This window comes from Erpetoichthys calabaricus, chromosome 1 (genome assembly GCF_900747795.2).
Source record: "Erpetoichthys calabaricus chromosome 1, fErpCal1.3, whole genome shotgun sequence".
Lineage (NCBI taxonomy): Eukaryota > Metazoa > Chordata > Cladistia > Polypteriformes > Polypteridae > Erpetoichthys > Erpetoichthys calabaricus.
This window is the reverse complement of record NC_041394.2, coordinates 243,290,784-243,312,716: the sequence shown is the minus strand read 5'-3', so window position 1 is coordinate 243,312,716 and position 21,933 is coordinate 243,290,784. Positions and strand designations below refer to the sequence as shown.

Sequence of the window (21,933 nt, the reverse complement as noted above, 5' to 3'; positions counted from 1 at the left end):
GGGTTAGAAAGTGCATAGTTTTTTTCAACTTAGCTATTCAATGTAGCAGATGCTTATATGGTTAAGATTATTTCACTATATCAGCTAACACTCAAGTTTTGCTAAAGTGTTTTAACAGTTTTTGCAATGGTTTGTTCAAGGTTTTAAGCTAAATGTCATAACGACACAATTAATGTATACATAAGCTAGTTATTTTCTATTGCTTGAAAGATACTTTTCCTTAACATATGGTTAGTTTCATTATGCCATTGAGTGTTTTTTTCCTGTTTTTGTTAAGAATAAAACATATTTATTAATTCACAGTTAATGTGTGAATTGGAACTAACATAGCATTTTTAAACCGGTCTAATTTAGTTATGGGTCATGGAGGAGGCTGTAAGCTATTCAGACAGTATCAGGCACTAGGAATTAATTGCCAATTAACTTAACCCACAAATCTTTGGGATTTTGGAAGTATCCAGAGGAAAATCATTACAGAGGCAAATTAGCAGCTAGAATATCCATGTGGCAGTTGTTTCGAGATAGAAATTAAGATATAAACCCAAGATGTTGGGTTCTTGAAATAGCAGTGTTAAACACTATGCTCTTTATGGTCAGTCCAGTTTATTTAATAAGGAAAAATGCACTGAAAAGGAAAGAAGGTAAAGGAAATTATATTGGCTGTATAGCCTTCAAATGTTGCGTTTTTCACCTTCTTTCCTTTTCAGCTTAGAATTAACCTTTTACATTTTTTTCCTTTGCAAATGCAAGCTTATGCAGCCCTGCACTAATTCCAATTTATTAAATATATTAAGAATATAAGAAACAAAAATCATTCCCCAATCTTTATAGTAAATAGTATGACATACTGTAAGAAAACAACTGGAATTTGTTTTACTTTGTGAAAAAAGCCATATTGTTCCATAGTTTTATTATTAAATGAATGTGTTATACTCAAAATGTATTGCTTTTTTTTAGGTTCTTTTTTTTTTTTTTATGATGGATGAGGCCGAGTCAAGGTTCAGCCATCTTCTTCAGCCCATTCGGGACCTGACTAAGAATTGGGAGTTGATGTTGCTGCTCAGTTGGGAGAGTATCTAGATGAGGTAAAATTTAGCACAGTTTTTACTCTTTGTGTAACCACTGAAATATTTTAGCATTTATTAAAAAAAAAAAAAACTGACATTAAAAAGATAATTGAAATATGGATGTTTTGCAATAATCTTGCTAATCAGCATAAGTGCAGTTAAATATATTGTATGGATAAGTGCTTTAAGAACTTTAACCAACACATTTTTTTACTTTGTTACAGTTGGATCAGATCTGTATTTCTTTTGATGGTGGAAAAACCACAATGAATTTTGCAGAGGCAGCTCTTCTTATTCAAGGATCAGCATGTATTTACAGCAAAAAGGTGAGATAAGATGGCATGGTGCTCTATGCCTCATTATTTTTTCTTTTAGTAATGTTTCAGTGTAGCATAATATTTCAGTTAGAGTTAAGAAAGATATTTCCTATAACTTGTTTTCTTTTTTTAAACTTAGTAAGAGAAAGTGTCATATAATATACTCATAGCATAGGTATTGTGTGCTTGCACTGTGGTAGTGTGTTGCACACTTGGTACTTTCCATGAAGATGACCTTAAGACATGAGTTGAAGTTTATTAAAGGTTTTAATATTGTCCGGGTGTAAGTTAGTGTAGATGTGTTTCTGACAGAGTTTCTTGATAGATAGTATCCTGTCTGGGATTGGTTACTGCCACATACTGAATGCTTCCAGTACCAAAGGTGTCCAGTCTTTGTCTCAGGTCACTGGATAGCATCCATGCCTTGCAACTATATAGCGAAACAGGAAGCACTGGCACTCTAAAGACTTGGACCTTCATCTGTTTGTGCCACATTGCCACACAATTCCTGATGTGACTTGGTGTAGTACTCTTGCAATGATAGGGTTTTTTTTTTTGTTTTTTTTTTTTAAATATACAGTGCCTTATTCATTTATTCGACTTCAAATGGGAATTGTTAACTTATTCTGAGCAAATAGTGAGATTTTCTACTGCAAGTCACATTTGCGAAATGCACTTTGTTGCAGAATTCAGTGGTAGTATGTAGTAATTTTCTTTTATCAGTGTATCTCAGTTCAGCATTGTAAAGAACTATATCTTATCATGTTTATTTGTGATATTGAAGATGATTGCTTTGAGCTATAAAATGTTTTGAAGTGGTTTTTTGTGGCAACAACAACAACAACATTTATTTATATAGCACATTTTCATACAAAAAGTAGCTCAAAGTGCTTTACATAATGAAGAAAAGAAAAATAACAGACAAAATTAAAATAAGACAACATTAGTTAACATAGAAAAGGAGTAAGGTCCGATGGCCAGGGTGGACAGAAAAAACAAAAAAAAAAAACTCCAGAAGGCTGGAGAAAAAAAATAAAATCTGTAGGGGTTCCAGGCCACGAGACCGCCCAGTCCCCTCTGGGCATTCTACCTAACATAAATGAAATAGTCCTCTTTGTAGTTAGGGTTCTCACGGAGTCACTTGATGCCATTGGTCATACAGACTTCTGGCTTTTAATCCATCCATCATTGTTGGAACATCATGGTGCTTTGGGTAGATGGTGGTGGTTGCGCCACCACCAACAGGACACCGGAAAAGGAAACAGAAGAGAGAGTAGGGGTTAGTACAGATTTTTGAATGAATAGTTATTATAATGAATTGGATGTACAGAGTATCAGGATTAAATTACAGTGAAGTTATGAGAAGGCCATGTTAAAATAATGTGTTTTCAGTAGTTTTTTAAAGTGCTCCACTGTATTAGTCTGGCGAATTCCTACTGGCAGGCTATTCCAGATTTTAGGTGCATAACAGCAGAAGGCCGCCTCACCACTTCTTTTAAGTTTTGCTCTTGGAATTCTAAGGAGACACTCAGTTGATGATCTGATGTTACGATTTGGAATATAAGGTGTCAGACATTCCAATATATAAGATGGGGTGAGATTATTTAAGGCTTTATAAACCATAAGCAAAATTTTAAAGTCAATTCTGAATGACACAGGTAACCAGTGTCGTGACATCAAAACTGGAGAAATGTGTTCGGATTTTCTTTTCCTGGTAAGGATTCTAGCAGCTGCATTCTGCACTAGTTGCAAACGATTGATGTCTTTTTTGGGTAGTCCTGAGAGGAGTGCGTTACAGTAATCTAGCCGACTGAAAACAAACGCATGAACTAATTTCTCTGCATCTTTCGATGATATAAGAGGTCTAACTTTTGCTATGTTTCTTAGGTGAAAAAATGCTGTCCTAGTGATCTGATTAATATGCGATTTAAAATTCAGATTACAATCAACGGTTACCCCTAAGCTTTTTACCTCCGTTTTGACTTTTAATCCTAATGCATCCAGTTTATTTCTAATAGCCTCATTGTATCCATTATTGCCAATCACTAAGATTTCGGTTTTCTCTTTATTTAATTTGAGAAAGTTACTATTCATTCATTCTGAGATACAGGTTAGACATTGTGTTAGCGAATCAAGAGATTCGGGGTCATCAGGTGCTATTGATAAATACAGCTGTGTGTCATCAGCATAGCTGTGGTAGCTCACGTTATGTCCCGAGATAATCTGACCTAATGGAAGCATGTAGATCGAGAAGAGCAGCGGACCCAGGATAGAGCCTTGTGGAACACCATATAGGATATCATGTGTCTTTGAGTTGTAATTACCACAACTAACAAAGAATTTTCTCCCTGCCAGGTAGGATTCAAACCAATTTAAGACACTGCCAGAGAGGCCCACCCATTGACTAAGGTGATTCTTAAGAATATTATGATCATGGTGTCAAATGCGGCACTCAGACTAAGAGGATGAGAACAGATAAATGGCCTCTGTCTTCATTTACTACTTTAACGAGTGCAGTTTCTGTGCTGTGATTTGTTCTAAAACCTGACTGAAATTTATCAAGAATAGCATGTTTATTGAGGTGCTCATTTAACTGTATAATGACTGCCTTCTCTAGAATTTTACTTAAGAAAGGCAGGTTAGAGATGGGTCTATAATTTTCAAGAGCAGAGGGGTCAAGATTATTTTTCTTAAGTAGGGGTTTAACTATCGCAGTCTTAAGACACTCTGGGAAGACCCCCGTATCTAATGACGAATTTACTATGTCAAGAACATTATCAATAAGCACGCCCGATACTTCTTTGAAAAAATTTGTTGGTATTGGGTCAAGGGCACAGGTGGAGGGTTTCATTTGAGAAATTATTTTATGTAAATCAGGTAAATCTATCCTAGTGAAAGAATTTAATTTGTTTATTATGGAGTACTGGGGTTTAGGAGGATCCTTAGTGTTGGGGAGATATACTATGTTATTTCTAATATCATTAATTTTTTGATTGAAAAATACAGCGATAGCCTCACAGGTTTTACTGGAAGTTCTTAGGAGGCATTCCTTTGAGTTACCTGGGTTTAACAGATGATCAATCGTCGAAAATAAGACTCTGGGATTACTAGCATTGTTATTTATAATCTTAGAGAAATAGCAGCGCCTCTCAAGACGGACTGTGTTATTGTATTGTGTTATTTTAACTTTTAATATTTCATAGTCAATAGTTAGTTTAGTTTTCCTCCATTTACGCTCAGCTCTACGGCATGTTCTCTTTAAATCAGACACTCTTTGGGTCTTCCATGGTATAACAATGCCAGAAAATTTTTCAACTGTCTTTTCAGGTGCAACTAAGTCAACAGCAGCCCTCACTTTAGTATTAAATCTTTCCACCTTACTATTTACATTCTCCTCGCTATTATAGTTGGCACTATAAACGGACTGATTGGTTAGAATGTTTGTAAGTTTTAAAGCTGCTGATGAGTCAAAGAAGCGTTTAACAATATGCTTCTCATGAGTGTTTTCTATCATCATTTCTATATTAAAAAGTAGAAGAAAATGGTCTGATAGACCCGTATCAATGACCTGTTTTATATCAACTTTTAGTCCTTTAGTAATTACTAAGTCTAACGTATGACCTGCTTTATGTGTAGGCTGATTAACGAGCTGTCTCAAATCAAAAGAGTCCAGGAGGTTCATAAATTCTTTTACTTTTTGGTCACATTGATTATCTATATGAAAATTGAAGTCGCCGACTATTAAGAGTGTGTCATAGTTCGTAATTAAGATTGACATCAAGTCAGAGAATTCCTCAAAGAAAGACACGTTGAATTTTGGAGGTCTATACACGGATAATACTAGAACGTGAGAATCTCCCTGAATAACAATGGCGAGATACTCAAAGGACTTGAATTTACCAAAACTGACATTTTTACATTTTAACCTGCTTGAGTAAATGTTTGCTAGTCCACCACCTCTCTTTCCTTGGCGATCAGCACGAGTAAAACTGTAATCCGGAGGCGCAGATTCGATTAAAACAGCTGCACCATCTGAGCTAAGCCACGTTTCACTTAGTGCAATAAAATCTAGATAGATTTTCGAGTGGATGTCCGCTTTATTAAATCATTTTTTTATTTAGTTTTATAAAATTGTCTTACAATAAAAGAGCTGCAAGACAAGCAGACATAAAATGCATTCAGCTCACACTCATCTACACAACAAAAAATCTAAATTTAACTACTCAGATACTGAACCATTCCACTAGTTAGCAGGGATTCAGCATTCTTGAAAAATAGCAAACTTATCCTTAAGTCTAAGTTATTTCCTCACAGTCATGGTATGTGTTAATTTTTCACATGAAATTCCTGCAGTGAAGCATTAAAATGTTTTTTTTTCCAGTACCTATCCTGCACTTGCATTTATAATGGAGATGTAGGGTACTGAGGTCCAAACATGAAAACAAAAGCCTTAACCCTAATTAGTCCATATCTCAAGCCAATAAGGTTATTATTGATCCTCTCCTTGAGATATCACACACATCCTGTTTTGCAAGGTCTATGCCATTTTAGTAAGGAAAAAGTGAAACATTTTGGTGTGATTTTTGCCATTTGGTGTGGCTTATCCAAAAGGATACTGTCTGTACACCATCTTGGTTGTCTTCCTCTGTGGCACCTTTAAGCTCCAGGGGCATCATCTAGCCTTGTAGAGTAGTCACAAAGCACCGCTATTGAATTTATGGAATGTTGATGCCCAGATATTTACTGTCTCATTTCTGTAGACAACTAGATGAAGATAATTTCCTTAGGCTGCTGGGCTCTAGCAGACCTCTCAATGCATGTCTGTTTTTGTGCTTTAGTTCTTAATATAAAATGCTTTGCAATATTTGTAAACATCTACTTTTGATTGCCATCTCCTTTGGAATTCAGCAGGTTATTTACATACTACCTGAGGAGGAAATCCCAGGTGATTGGCCAATTTTGTTCATCTATAGCTTGGACATGCTGTAATCAGTGTGACCATCTACCACTAAGGCCTTGAGTAATGCTAATATAGCAGCAGAATTTAAAGCTCATAAAATGAGGAAAGAGAGGTGGGTTTCAAGTACATCTAAAACACAAGGCTTTGTTGTGTGGTCTGAGCATTTTATTTTAATGTAAATGTACTTTCAAATTCTGATCATGGTATATATACAGGTTACCTATGAACCCCTCTCAGCCTCCATAATAATTTACTCTACTTTCAACAAAAAAGATAACAGTGGTATGGCTTTCATTTCCTAGGAACATCTGAGTACTGGGGTGTTTTCCGAACAAAGATTTTTAGTGAAGCAGTATTTAGTTGTATGAAATTAAATCAAATGTGAAAAACTGGCTGTGCAAAAATTTGGGTCCCCTTGTAATTTACTGATTTGAATGCATGTAACTGCTCAATACTGATTACTTGCAACACCAAATTGGTTTGATGAGCTTGTTAAGCCTTGAACTTCATAGACAGGTGTGTCCAATCATGAGAAAAGGTATTTATGGTGGTTAATTTACAAGTTGTGCTTCCCTTTGACTCTCCTCTGAAGAGTCACAGCATGGGATCCTCAAAGCAACTCTCAAAAGATCTGAAAATAAAGATTGTTCAGTATCATGGTTTAGGGGAAGGCTACAAAAAGCTATCTCCGAGGTTTAAACTGTCAGTTTCAACTGTAAGAAATGCAATCAGGAAATGGAAGGCCACAGGCAGAGTTGCTGTTAAACCCAGGTCTGGCAGGCCAAGAAAAATACAGGAGCTGCATATGCGCAAGATTGTGAGATGGTTACAGACAACCCACAGATCACCTCCAAAGACCTGCAAGAACATCTTGCTGCAGATGGTGTATCTGTACATCGTTTTACAATTCAGTGCAATTTGCACAAAGAATATCTGTATGGTAGGGTGATGAGGAAGAAGCCCTTTCTGCACTCACGCCACAAACAGAGTCGCTTGTTGTATGCGAATGCTCATTTTGACAAGCCAGATTCATTTTGGAACAAAGTGCTTTGGACTGATGAGACAAAAATTGAACTATTTGGTCATAACAAAAAGCGCTTTGCATGGCGGAAGAAGAACACCACATTCCAAGAAAAACACCTGCTACTTACTGTCAAATTTGGTGGAGGTTCCATTATGCTGTGGGGCTGTGTGGCAAGTTCAGGGACTGGGGCCCTTGTTAAAGTTGAGTGTCGGATGAATTCAACCCAATATCAACAGATTCTTCAGGATAATGTTCCAGCATCAGTTACAAAGTTGAAGTTACGCAGGGGTTGCATATTCCAACAAGACAATGACCCAAAACACAGTTGAAAATCTACAAAGGCATTCATGCAGAGGGAAAAGTACAATGTTCTGGAATGACCGTCACAGTCCCCTGACTTGAATATCATCGAAAATCTATGGGATGATTTGAGGCAGGCTGTCCATGCTCAGCAGCCATCAAATTTAACTGAACTGGACAGATTTTGTATGGAAGAATGGTCAAAAATACCTCCATCCAGAATCTAGACACTCATCAAAGGCTATAGGAGGCATCTAGAGGCTGTTAAATTTGCAAAAGGAGGCTCAACTAAGTATTGATGTAATATCTCTGTTGGGGTGCCAACATTTATGCACCTGTCTAATTTTGTTATGATGCATATTGCATATTTTCTGTTAATCCACTAAACTTAATGTCACTGCTGAAATACTACTGTTTCCATAAGGCATGTCATATATTAAAAGGAAGTCGCTACTTTGAAAGCTCAGCCAATGATAAACAAAAATCCAAAGAATTAAGAGGGGTTCCCAAACTTTTTCATATGACTGTGTGTATGTGTATAATATATATATAGTACTGTGCAAAAGTTTTAGGCAGGTGTGAAAAAATGCTGTAAACAAAGAATGCTTTCAGAAATATAAATAATGATTGTTTATTGTTATCAATTTTCAAAATGCAAAGTGAGCGAACAAAAGAAAAATGTAAATCAAATCAATATTTGGTGTTACTACCTTTTGCCTTCAAACCAGCATCAATTCTTATAGGTACACTTGCACAAAGTCAGGGATTTTGTAGGATTATAGTCAGGTGTATGATCAACCAATTATACCAAACAGGTGCTAAAGATCATCAATGTCACACGTAGGTTGAAACACAGTCATTAACTGAAACAGAAACAGCTGTGTAGGAGGCTTAAAACTGGGTGAGGAACAGCCAGACTCTGCTACTAAGGTGAGGTTGTGGAAGACAGTTTCATGTCATGGCAAGATTGAGCACAGCAACAAGACACAAGGTAGTTATATTGCATCAGCAAGGTCTCTCCCAGACAAATATTTCAAAGCAGACAGGGGTTTCAAGATGTGCTGTTCAAGCTCTTTTGAAGAAGCACAAAGAAACGGGCAACCTTGAGGATCGTAGAAGCAGTGGTCGGCCAAGGACACTTAGTGCAGCAGATGAAAGACACACAGGCTTATTACCCTTCGAAATCGGAAGATGTCCAGCAGTGCCATCAGCTCAGAACTGGCAGAAACCAGTGGGACCCAGATACACCCATCTACTGTCCGGAGAGGTCTGGCCAGAAGTGGTCTTAATGGAAGAGTTTCAGCCAAAAAGCCATACCTCCAACGTGGAAACAAGGCCAAGCAAAGTATGCATGAAAACATAGGAACTGGGGTGCAGAAAAATGACAGCAGGTGCTCTGGACTGATGAGTCAAAATTTGAAATATTTGGCTGTAGCAGAAGGCAGTTTGTTCGTTGAAGGGCTGGAGAGCGATACAATAATGAGTGTCTGCAGGCAACAGTGAAGCATGGAGGAGGTTCCTTGAACGTTTGTGGCTGCAATTCTGCAAATGGAGTTGGAGATTTGGTCAGGATTAATGGTGTTCTCAGTGCTGAGAAATATGGACAGATACTTATCCATCATGCAATACCATCAGGGAGGCGTATGATTGGCCCCAAATTTATTCTGCAGCAGGACAACGACCCCAAACATACAGCCAAAGTCATTAAGAACTATCTTCAGCATAAAGAAGAAGTAGTCCTGGAAGTGATGGTATGGCTCCCACAGAGCACTGATCTCAACATCATCGAGTGTGTCTGGGATTACATGAAGAGACAGAAGGATGTGAGGAAGCCTACATCCACAGAAGATCTGTGGTTAGTTCTCCAAGATGTTTGGAACAACCTACCAGCCGAGTTCCATCAAAAACTGTGTGCAAGTGTACCTAGAAGAATTAATGCTGTTTTGAAGGCAAAGGGTGTTCACATCAAATATTGATTTGATTTAGATTTCTCTTTTGTTCATTCACTGCATTTTGTTGATTGATAAAAATCAATGATTAACACTTCCATTTTTGAAAGCATTCTTTGTTTACAACATTTTTTCACACCTGCCTAAAACTTTTGCACAGTACTGTGTATATATACAGTGTATATATAATATAGTGTATGTATATAAAATATAATATATATGTATGTGTTTTTTTTTTGTAGTATCGCAATGTTTGCATCCATGCTAATGGTAACAGTTGCCATTGGTTATTACAGGCAATTAATGTTCTTTTGTGAGAGAAGAAGCTTTTGCATGTTGTTGAAAATTGATAAAATGTATAAATTTAATATGGTAACATTTTCGAAATGAAAAACAAAAGTTTTTTGCCTTTTGAGTGTCTCAGAAATCTGTTTTGCTCTTTAAAAGGCTTAAAAATAAACTACATTGATCACAGCATTCACACAGTATGTGATTTTGACTTCAGATTTCTTGTCTCTACAAGTTTTTATTTTTCTCAATGTTACATTTTTTTAAATCTATTAACTCAAATTGTTTTTTCCAAAAATTTGAATTTCACATTATCTTTAAAATATGACATATCAATTTATATCACTTCAAGACATTTTTTATATATATTGTGGCAGAGGCTGGAGCCTTTTCCTGGCCTGGACACCCTGAGTATGGTAAGACTGGGGGAGAGAGTATTTGCAGCCTCCTTGGCTTGCAGTGGGGCCACAGGTTGTGATCATTGAAGCTCAACCCTGCTGGGGCCTGTGGCCACTACCAGGGGGTGCCTGGACTTTTACAGGGCCCTATTTGGCAGCACTTCCGCCACACCCAGAAGTGCTGCTGGAAGAAGCTCATTGGGCACCTGAACTGTTTCCTGGTGCCCTATGAAAGAAGCCAGTAAGCACCACTCAGTGGCCGGAGTTAAGAGGAAGTGAACAAAGCTGTTGAGGAGGAGTGCAGGTGGAAGGACTGGCAGCATAAGGGACTGTGTTGTGCTCAGTGACTTCTGTGCTGGACTGTCTTTTTTATGAATAAATAGTGTGCTATGTGGACTAAAACCTGTGTCCTACCTCTCTGTGTCGGGGTTAGGGAAGCTGTACGTGCCCGGACTTTAACAATATATATATTCTCATTTTAACAGAAAATTGGCATTACAGTAAATAAAGCAAACTTTTGTGTATATTATATTAAATAGGAAATGCATCTGACATTGTTGTAGTACCTACAAATTCCACTAGATGTTACAAGTGTGTAACTAAAAGGCATACAGTAGGTTTTTGAGGATCATCTAAATTCGTATGGCATTGACTACTACAGTGTTACAGTTGCAAATAAAAAACCTCTATCTCCAGTGTATGAGTAAAATATCATGATGACTGATATTGCAATATTTCACTATATCATCTTCCTACCACTACTAAGCCTTAATAATATTTTAATAAGATTGTCTTTATTTGTTTAACTTTTTTTTAATATGATGTTTCTTTTTTTGTAAAGTTTATTAATACATTCACTGTCTGTTAAACATATATTTATCTTTGGAATTTATTTTAGCAAATATCTATATTGAAGACTTTGTTTAAATATATACCCTCTGAAATACATATTTGTATAATTTAGACATAGCAAGAAGTTGAACTTCTTTTAGTAGCTGAGATTTAAATCAAATATTCTTTGGAGTAGTGTATGTGCAGTAAGTGAGATTTGTTGGATTACAGTTCCTGGAAAGAGTAATAATTATATTGAACGGTCTCTATTTTACACTTTTGTCAAGTTGCATGTAGCAATATTTAATTTGGGTTAATTTTCAACTTTTGTTTGGTGACATTTCCCTTAAAGTATTCTATTTTCAGATTTGATTACAGTATTTTAGATTTTCCCTTTCTTCTTTGTGAAGTTAGTAAATGCTACTTTAAACTGTTTAATGAAGAAATATTTTTTGTATTGGGTTTTATGTATTGTTCAGTATGTTAATGCAAGAATGCAGGAATTCTAAAGGAATCTAAAGGTTTTTCTTTCTATACATTCATTTGATGACTCGGCTTCATCCAATTTGGGTAAGGTGGAGACCATTTTAGCACCACCAGAGGAAGTTCTGGACAATTTTAATCTACAGTGTTAATGAAATAATATCAGCTTAAATTGTTCTGCATCAATCATCAGATCCTTTTGTATTTGGTGAAATAACGGTAATTTTAGGTTGAATGGTATGTATTTGACCAAAGTTAACAAGTCCAGTGCAAGTAATTAGGGGTCTTATTATTAAGAGGACCAATTATTAAATTATTTCCATATGTTCAGATTGTAACTATTCAGTGTTTTACCTTAAATACTAGAGCTTTTTTAGTATGTGTTTCATTTTATGATTGAAGTAATATAAAACATACAAGCAAGTAGTAATGTAAAGTACAGTTAGCCAGTTTCATTATTAATTAATCTGTGACTGCTTCAACTAAAAGTAAAATAAATAAATGCTGTGATTTTTTTCCCATTCTTTAACAGATCTTTATGAAACTTATAGTTTTTAGTTTCACAAATTTTATAAAGGCACTGACCAAATGTTAAAAAATGTACTTATTTCGTTAATTTCCCATTGGGATTAATAAAGTATCTATCTATCTATCTATCTATCTATCTATCTATCTATCTATCTATCTATCTATCTATCTATCTATCTATCTATCTATCTATCTATCTATCTATCTATCTATCTATCTAATAGTGAAGTAAAACATTAATGGACATCATGAATCACATACTAATGTGATCTATTTTTTACAATTTTGGCCAGCCATATTGGCACTTACTTAATAATGCATTTATGCACATCAATACTATCTTAGAACCTATGCATTCCAACAAAGAAACATTCAGTATCAATAGAGTATTGCACTGCAAACAGTCGACATGAATGCAATGGTGCTGTTGATTCTGGTTTGTTTGACTGTTGTAAGTCTGTAAGAATAGCCAATTAGGCTTTACTGTATAATATGTTATAAGCTAGGCAACACATTTTATAAATAATCTCTTTACAAATGTTAAGTTTTGAAACCATTTAAACAGTTATAGTCACCAGGTCTATAGTAATACTGTATATGTTTATTAATACCTTGTTTCTTCTAGGTGGAATACCTTTACTCAATGGTTTACCAAGCACTGGATTGCATCTCCAATAAAAAGTAATGCATTTGAATTCTTTTTTTTGAAATGTTGGAGTAATTGGCATTGACATTCACTTTGAAGAACAAAGAATAATACTATTCTAATAAGTAGATTGGTTCACTTAAACTGAAACATGCTTCCTTTCATTACACACTGAAGAGTACCACACTAAAGGACATTTATTTTGTTTATGGTACTGTATATTTTATAATTGATCTTTTCTCACAACATCTAATGTAACTTTTGTGTGTGTATGTATGTATGTGTGTGTGTGTGTGTGTGTGTGTATATATATATATATATATATATATATATATATATATATATATATATATAATCTTTAGAACTAGAACAGTAATAAAATATTGATTGATTTTTGTAATAATTATATATAAATGCGCTATGAACAAATATGTAAAAGTTAAATGCTATAAGTAATGTTTATAAGTAACAAGCTGGATCACCTTCGGGGAAACGCGCCACATGGCCGTAGTGCCATAACTGACGCTCCCTCACAATGCAGGTAATGTGCCTCATTCGGGACTCCATGAGCAACTGCTCATTCGACACAGTCAAACCAATGGTACCCAAGGATTTTCCGGAGAGACACAGTACCAAAGGAGTCCAGTCTTCATGTCAGGTCACTGGATAGCGTCCATGTCTCACAAACATATAGCAAGACAGGAAGCACCATGACTTTAAAGACTTTGACCTTCGTCCTTTTGCATAGATATCGGGAGCGCCACACACCCCTTTCCAGCGTCCTCATGACCCCCCATGCTCTCCCAATCTGTCTACTGACTTCATAGGAAGAGTCACCAGAGATATGAATGTCACTGCCAAGGTAAGTAAACCTCTTGACAAGGTCGACACTCTCCGCAGACGGACACACTGCCGGTGGCTGTGCCAAAGAGGTGATTAAAGGCCTGGATCTTGGTTTGTATCCAGGACACTCACAAGCCCAGACACTCAGACACCTCACTTAGTCTGTTGAGTGCCCCGATCAGAGTCTTCATCGACTCTGAATATCACAGCATCGTCAGCAAAGTCAAGATCCGTGAACAGATGCCCCACGGCCGCTGGACCCCATGACCTTGCCCAACACCCAGTCCATACAAGCATTGAACAGAGTAGGAGCAAGAACACACCCCTGACAAACACCAGAATCAACTGGGGAAAAAAACAGAGGTTCTGCCTCCACTCTGCGCAGCACTCACAGTACCAGTGTATAGGCTGGCCATGATATCCAGTAACCTCAAGGTGATCCCGCGAACCCTCAGGATGTCCCACAGGGCAGCTCGATCAACTGAGTATGTATGTATGTATAACAATACATTTTAATGTATCAGCTGTGCATGAATATTTTGTATTAATTATTGTACGTATTTATCTTTAGAAATTACACTAGCAAAATTCCCGCGCTTCGCAGCGGAGAAGTAGTGTGTTAAAGAGGTTATGTAAACATATCTACATATACACATATGCACACACATATATAAATATATATATATATATTTACTTATATATATATATATATATATATATATATATATCACGGCATTCATAGTCTGAATCACAATCTGATTGTATGGGTGGTTACCTACCAGGTAACGCTTATGGTTGGTCAGCTAACATCCGCCACGGTTCCTTCAGTTGTGAGAAGCAGATCATAGAATGGTTGAAAATAGTTTACTGTCAAATAATGCAAAGAGTACACGACACGTGTTTCCCCCTAATTCTTGGCTCATCAGGCGTACACACTCACTGCACTCCCTTACGGGAATCGAACATCGGAAGTCAGCGCTAGAGGCGAAGCCCCTAACATTGCGCCACGGCATGTGGTTTGTTTATTTGGCAGCATGTAGATCGGGGTAATTACATTCACGGCATTCGTAGTCTGAATCACAATCTGATTGTATGGGTGGTTACCTACCAGGTAATACTTATGGTTGGCCAGCAAGTCAGCTAACATCAGCCACGGTGCGTTCAGTTGTGAGAAGCAGATCATAGAATGGTTGAAAATAGTTTACTGTCAAATAATGCAAAGAGTACGCGACACGTGTTTCGCCCTAATTCTTGGCTCATCAGGCGTACACACTCACTGCACTCCCTTCAGTTCACGTGATCACGTGGGAGGTGTGATGACGCAATACACAACCCCGCCTCCCACGGCCAGCGAGCTGCAGTCCATTACAGTATATGGACAAAAAAGAGGTTCCAGTTATGACCGTTACGCTTTGAATTTCGAAATGAAACCTGCCTAACTTTTGTAAGTAAGCTGTAAGGAATGAGCCTGCCAAATTTCAGCCTTCCACCTACACGGGAAGTTGGAGAATTAGTGATGAGTAAGTGAGTCAGTGAGGGCTTTGCCTTTTATTAGTATAGATTTGTTCAGATAATATTAAGACCTCTAGGTGTAGATTTTGGTAGACCAACTTAAGTTACTATTACTTGTCATACCCACTTACAGCCACTTTGGAAATGTACATTAGATGCAAATAATCAGCAATGAAAAAATCAGGAGTGGTCTCCCCTAGACTTTCTCGTATACTCAGATGTGGGGATGGATATTTGAGGAGTAAACTGCAAGATAATGATTATATTTTTATGTTATGTACGTTAAAGAGCCATCAACAACAAATCAAATTAATAATACTGTATATTGAACAATTATTATAAAAGTAAAGTTGAATAAATTGGACTACAGCTGCATGAATAAAAAAGTGCCACTTCCAGTTAGCGGGAATAGCTCAAAAGTTGATAGAAACCTGCGTTTTGCATACTTGAATGCAAAATTTGGTTGACCTAACTCAAAGCATATTAAAGTTATCATGTTTACATACACACACAGACATTATTCCAAAAATGGCATTTTTAGACTCGGGGGAGGTCTAAAATGTCAAGGTTCATCAAAATCTTGAAATCAAATTTTTGGATGATTACAATACTTTCCCTGCGAGAAAGTAAATTGGACTCGGGGAGGTCTAAAACGTCGAGATTCATCAAAATCATGAGGTCAAATTTTTGGATGATTACAATATTTTCCCTATACTTTGCATACGAGAAAGCAAAAAACCAGCTATAAAATATGCACTGGTTTTAAACTGTTGGAAAATACAAATCCAATAGGAACCAGGCATTTCATCCATCTGTACAAGAATGCTATTTCTTAAGAATGCGTTTTCTCAGGCTGAGGTTTGGCTTTTTGACTGAATGGCTTTCATTGCATAACTAAACCCCTCCTTCTGATGTTGACATTAGTTTTGTGCAAACTTCTGAAATCAAAGTCTGAGTTTCAAAATATTTGTTAAGATAGCACAGACATATAGTGAAACATCTGGGGTTTTTTTTTGTTTTTGTTTTTACTATATGCATGTGGTAAAGTACTTTTTACTCTTTCTATGAGATATACACTTAAGTTTAATCAAAATATTTGGAAACTCTTACAGTTTAGATTAAAAGTATTGTAATTTTCAAATTGAAGTTTTATTTCTATTATTAAATTCAGTATTACAGTTTTAATAGATATTGTTTTAGATTGTTAAACAACTAATTTAATGATTATTCTGTAATTACAAAAAATATAATAATTTTAAAGTGGCCGCTTATTTCATTTTGTTATACTTTTGTAGTGTTTTTCTTAATTTAACCATTTTCTTACTCAGGAGAAACCAACAGCCTACTTCCATAGGACAGGATGGTGTTGACAATGATGCCAATTTTGTGAACAGAAATGAAGAGGAAGAGGTAAACTTAGACGTGATTGAAGTTTTACTATTAATATACTAGTTTTCTATATAAAAGTCTCATGTCTCAAAAAAAGTCTCAAGATTACTTTGAGAAGTAATGCAAGAAACAATTTAATTGTAGTATGTACACTGTATTTTGTACCCATGACAATAAACATTAATTTGATGTTTTTCTTAAACTGAAAATGCATACAGCATATTATTTGCCCTTTCACTCAACAACCAGTTTGACATCCCAATTTTATGTTGGTTTGACTCTGATACTAAAAAGTAATTTCTTTTTGTTAAACTCAAAAATGTCTTTAGCAGTTCATGAGAGCAATTTACTCTTTATACTTGAATGTTTTCATAAGTTAGTAAATGCTTTTGAAACAAATTTGCTACAAATTACACAAATAACAGTAAAAGAGGTTATAACTTGATAATTCTAGAATAGTGTACAGTGCATTTCTGTTGTCAAAAGCATAAGGCAAATGTTGATGTGTGTAGCCTAGGCTGATTTGGGAAGATTTTAAATAATCAGTATGCTTATTAATTAATTTGTTCTTCCAACCAGTATGAAGAAATTTCTAATTTTTAAGAGCCATAATTTTTAGTACTGTGGCTTCATGGATTCAGATTATACACAGTCAGTAAGGTAGTCATTTGCCTATCTTAGATTGCCAAAGGAACCACACTCCCTTGTAGATTTTTGAGCTGATACAAAATGTTACAACATATTTCAAGCTGTAGACCTCTGTCATTTTTCCATCTTACATGGCCGGGTCAGGGTGCCTTTCAGTAGTCAACACCATCCTGATGGATTTTATAAATAGTATTATAATTATGGCTAAGGATGTCATACCACCAAACTTTTTGCATTCGATACCAGTACCAGTGGAATTTTACAATACACTTTGTCAGTGAATTAATTTGTTAGGTTTGTGATATTTGCTAATGTAAGATTTATATTTGCATAATTAGCTGGTTAAAAATATTACTAAAGAGTAATATTTAATGGAGTAGTCAAAATAATTCAAATTTCAAACGTCAGAAACTCATGGTGCGTTAATTTTCCAAATCTGTCAATTTTTCTTGCATGAGTAGTTAGACTTTATTTCTTATGCCTGTGTACAAATCCAGAATTAAAAAACTGAGCTGTATTTATAACTGTTAGACAGCATTACATTCTTCAATGTACCATTCAAGTATATTATGTGTGCTTTTACTTATGGGTTATATTAATGAACATCATTGTGCCTTCAAAAACCAAATGAATAACACATATTCAATGTTTGAAGATTCACAATGTTTGAAGATTCACTTTTAGCAATGAAGTATGCTGTTTTGATTGTCATAACTGTGCAAGTTGGCGATTATGTATCCCTGTTAACAGAGTACATGTCATTTTAATAGGAAGATGTGCCTTGTCCTTTTAAAGCATTGAAATGCCAAATTTTATTTTTTTATAAACAAATGGAAAAAGTCTTGTCATAGTTGGTGCAGGCAAGCCAAATACCTCTGTTTGAATCTTGCATCAATGTTTAATTGCTGCAGCTACTGTTAGTGCTGTTAGGACTGTGGGATTTGGTAGGACTATTTGCAGAACTACAGAAGTGTCTAAGTCACATTGGGGTGCAACCCTTGACTGTATACACTGGGTAGCAAATGGACAGACATAAAGCCTTACAGGCATCTGTAGACATGTTCTTTACAAGCAGAGAATAAATGCAAAGCCTTCGGTCATTTACCAGGGCTGTGTAGGACAATATTTAAAAGCGATTAATATCATCTTTTCATCTCCTGTTATGAATATGTGACAATACAAGTTAAATCATTCCAACTCTTTTGACTGTTAGTTATTTTGCTCTCAAAGCACACACAAGTCTATTTCTGAATTAATTTGATAACATAATGAGATAAAAGTGTCAATAACGTGAGGCTTTCTGTGTGTGGGCTTTTTTTTTCTCTTTTTTTTAAATAACAAGTATGATTCCAGTATTTGCTGAAATTTTCTTGGGTTGGACACAAAAGCATTTCCAGATATGACCTATGCTGTTTTCCTTTTTGACATGTGTTCATGCGGTTCTGTATCATTAACACTCTTGAGACATTTTTGTCTGTAGTTTTTTTTTTTCTCTTTTTTTTTTAATGTATTATTGTGCTTCCCAGAATAATTTGTCTCCTTGCAGTCATGCATGAGTACAGTACTGACATTCTCGGTACTATCTATACCGTAAAAAATCTGATACCAATACATTTTCAGAACATTAGTACATAATTAGTAACCAAATATCTGTTTTTGTGAAATTGCTAACAATGACACAGTATTTTATTTGTTTTGTTTTAATTTCCCATTAAAGGATGGTTAAATTATTGTCACAGGTTTCCTCAGTAGGTAGGAGATAAGCTATAGAACTGACAAACTTCAAAGTCGAAGTCCAGTCTCTTACCACCTTGTCCATACTTGACTTTGACTAAGTACAATTTTTCCAAAGTTCCTGTCCATTTTTTAACTTGTTTTTTATTAGATTTTTACAGGGCAGCAAAGTCTATTATTTAATCTTTTGGCAAGACAAGAATCATTCTTGTATGAGATGCCAACACATCTCTATACACACATAAACAAGTGCTGAATGATTTAATAGCTACAATCTGCTTTGACATGAGTGATTTTGTAGTGTGGCAAAATGTTGGAGCAGAAGGTAAAAAACCATGGGAATATTTACACTCCTTTCAAACCGTGACTTCTTAAGATGTGAAGTACAAGTGCTGTCCACTGCTCTTTCATGCCACCCATTTTCAAATGTGCGTGGAATATTGATGTTGTGTGTTAATTTTTCATATTATTTTATAACTCAAGTAATGTATAAAAAAGCATTCTCCAGGCCCTGTATGGTTGTTGTCATTACTTTTTTTTGTATGTATATGTTTTTCCCTCAGTGCTCTTCTTTTACTTTTATATTTTTACTAGGAGGTTTCGCCCCCTCCAAAAGCAACCCCCCCGGCCTGCACTATGCGCAAGCCACTTCGATTCACTTATGCTCGCATTGTGGAGAGAGGGGCTGAACACACCCCAAGGAGACGCGGTCGCTCCTCCGAAACCGCCTCTTTAACAGTGATACAATGGGAAACAAATACAGTTTTGTTTTTTTTTTTTTAACCTCCTCTTTGCTCAATCAGCTGCTGGATTGCTGCTGCTGCCATGCTGCATGATCTGCATCTTGCGCGGTGCATTTATATCATATGACCTATGTCTATATATTTGATCTTTTTGCTTTTACCTTTTCATCAATAACGCATTGAATTTTGATTCCGTGTTTGGAATCGCATCGTGGCAAGGCAACGTATAACTGCCCGTGAGTGAATATCGTTTTTCTCTCAACAACAAATGTGCCTGACAATAGCATTCACACAAATGAGAAATGATTTCTGTCACGTGATTTCACTTTCACCAAACAACAAATCTTTTAATTCTTGTGGATATGCCTCTTCATTGGAAAGAAACACTACTTTTTTTTTCTCCCTGATGGCAACACAAATTACACAATCTACAAGTCTCCAACCTTAAGTTTAAAACCGAACAATATATTCGATCTGTTTTCACTGTTCTGTCATTTCACCGAGTAATAATTTCAGTTTGTTTACTCTAATGCGATCGTTACTATCCTTTTTTTGAGGCTTTTGAATTTTTGTACTTCCATTATCTAACCTGCTCTGCATGTGTACTGCGCCAACATTTTTGAATTCTTTACGACGTCTATTCTTTGTTTTATTTCCAGCCCCGGACTTGGTTAAATCTCTTGGCACAAAGATGTGTCTGGTGGGACGTGAAAGTTTCTCTCTGTAAAAGTCTCGTCTCCTTCCAGCCTAAAAGATTTCTTTTTATAATAGAGAGATATAGTTGAATTTAATGATACAGTAATTACAATATGCATGTAAAAGGGAGAAGAAAACTCATTTAATTCGTTATAACAAATTTGAAAATGTTATGATTTAGTAGAAGAACTCTTACTGACACTGCATTTATGCGAGTTTAAATGGCATGGTGGTGATTGTTGCATGAAAAATGTATAATAGTGCAGCAGCCTGACTGTCATCAATCATGTGCTTCACTCATGTGGAATGTGCATGTGGAACATAGTTAATGTTTTGTTACCTAATTTGATTTCACACTGGTTATTGACTATGTTCTACACATCATCAGTCTTTTATTATCTTTTTTCTTATCTCTTCTTTTAACTATGGAGTTAATCATAGAAAAATTAGGCACAGTGATGTAGCAGAAATGTTTCAGGATAGATCTGAAAATTGTTTTAAGTAATTTTTGACACTTTCATAATTCATACTGTTTTAAGAGGTTATTTTTCTGAGAATGTTTGTTTTTAAAGGGAATTTAAAACTAAATATAACTCTTTCCTAAACTTGTATTGATCTAACTTGGTTATGTACATTTTTTTTAGTTTCTTTCTCTTGATGATATTTGTAATAAAACCAAAGGAAATGTGGATATGAAGAATGATAGGTCCACTAATGTAAGTTTTTTTGGAAAAGTATTTTATTAGTTTCAATATGTTAATGTTGTATAGTTTTACTTTCTCCAGCATAAGAAGCATGATGTTACTACAACAACATTTAGTATTTTGTGTTAATGCATTCTTACAAATGTTTTATCCTTTCTAAATATGTGTATTTAAAATTACAATAGACAGATCATTTTACCCAGGAAAAATAACCTGTGTGCAATGTTTTTCTATCACTCTAGCTTTACTGTTAAATTGATTAGCTAAATAACAACAGCATTTATTTCTGTAGCACAATTTCATACAAAGGATGTAGCTCAAAGTGCTTTACAAGATGTCAAAGTTACAAAAATGAAAAAACTCCTAAAAATGCACTGATGCCTATAACCAATACTATTTAACATGCGTACATGATTGTGTGAATTTCAGGAAGCCGAAAAAAAAATGGAAAACACATGTCTGCAGTGTGGACTTTCTTTAAAATTAACAATCAAAACCAAAGCATAGCAAACTGTAAACTGTGCTCTCCTAAAATATCAAGAGGAGGTACGAAAACATGTTATACACACAAGTAACCTATTTAAACATCTCAAAAGTTAAACATAAAGATGATCAAAGATAAATTGCCTCTAGCGGTGCATAGCATCAACCTTGGGCAGTGTAAATAAAAGAAGATTTTTCCCAGTGTATTGTTCTTAGCGATTGACCACTGTAGTTTGTTGATAACGTGGGATTTCTGGACCTCCTGAATGTGTTGGAACCCAAGTACAACTTTCCAAGTAATGCCAAGGATGCACAAGAAGCATTTCAGCAGCTGATTGCACAACATAACAGCTGTCAGCTTCTCCATTGACATTGATAATCAGCTTAACT

General features: G+C 35.6%; 1 protein-coding gene across 1 annotated transcript in view; it reads left to right on the top strand.

Moving 5' to 3' along the window:
• The first annotated feature begins 964 nt into the window (after positions 1-964).
• ncaph2 (non-SMC condensin II complex, subunit H2) overlaps positions 965-21,933 on the top strand; it is a 42,396-nt gene continuing 21,427 nt past the window's right edge. Inside the window, 6 exon segments of the mRNA XM_028813258.2 lie at positions 965-1,045; positions 1,048-1,085; positions 1,292-1,393; positions 12,771-12,826; positions 16,475-16,556; positions 21,001-21,072. Of these exon segments, the coding sequence (XP_028669091.2) occupies positions 976-1,045; positions 1,048-1,085; positions 1,292-1,393; positions 12,771-12,826; positions 16,475-16,556; positions 21,001-21,072 (420 nt within the window). The 5' untranslated portion in view covers positions 965-975.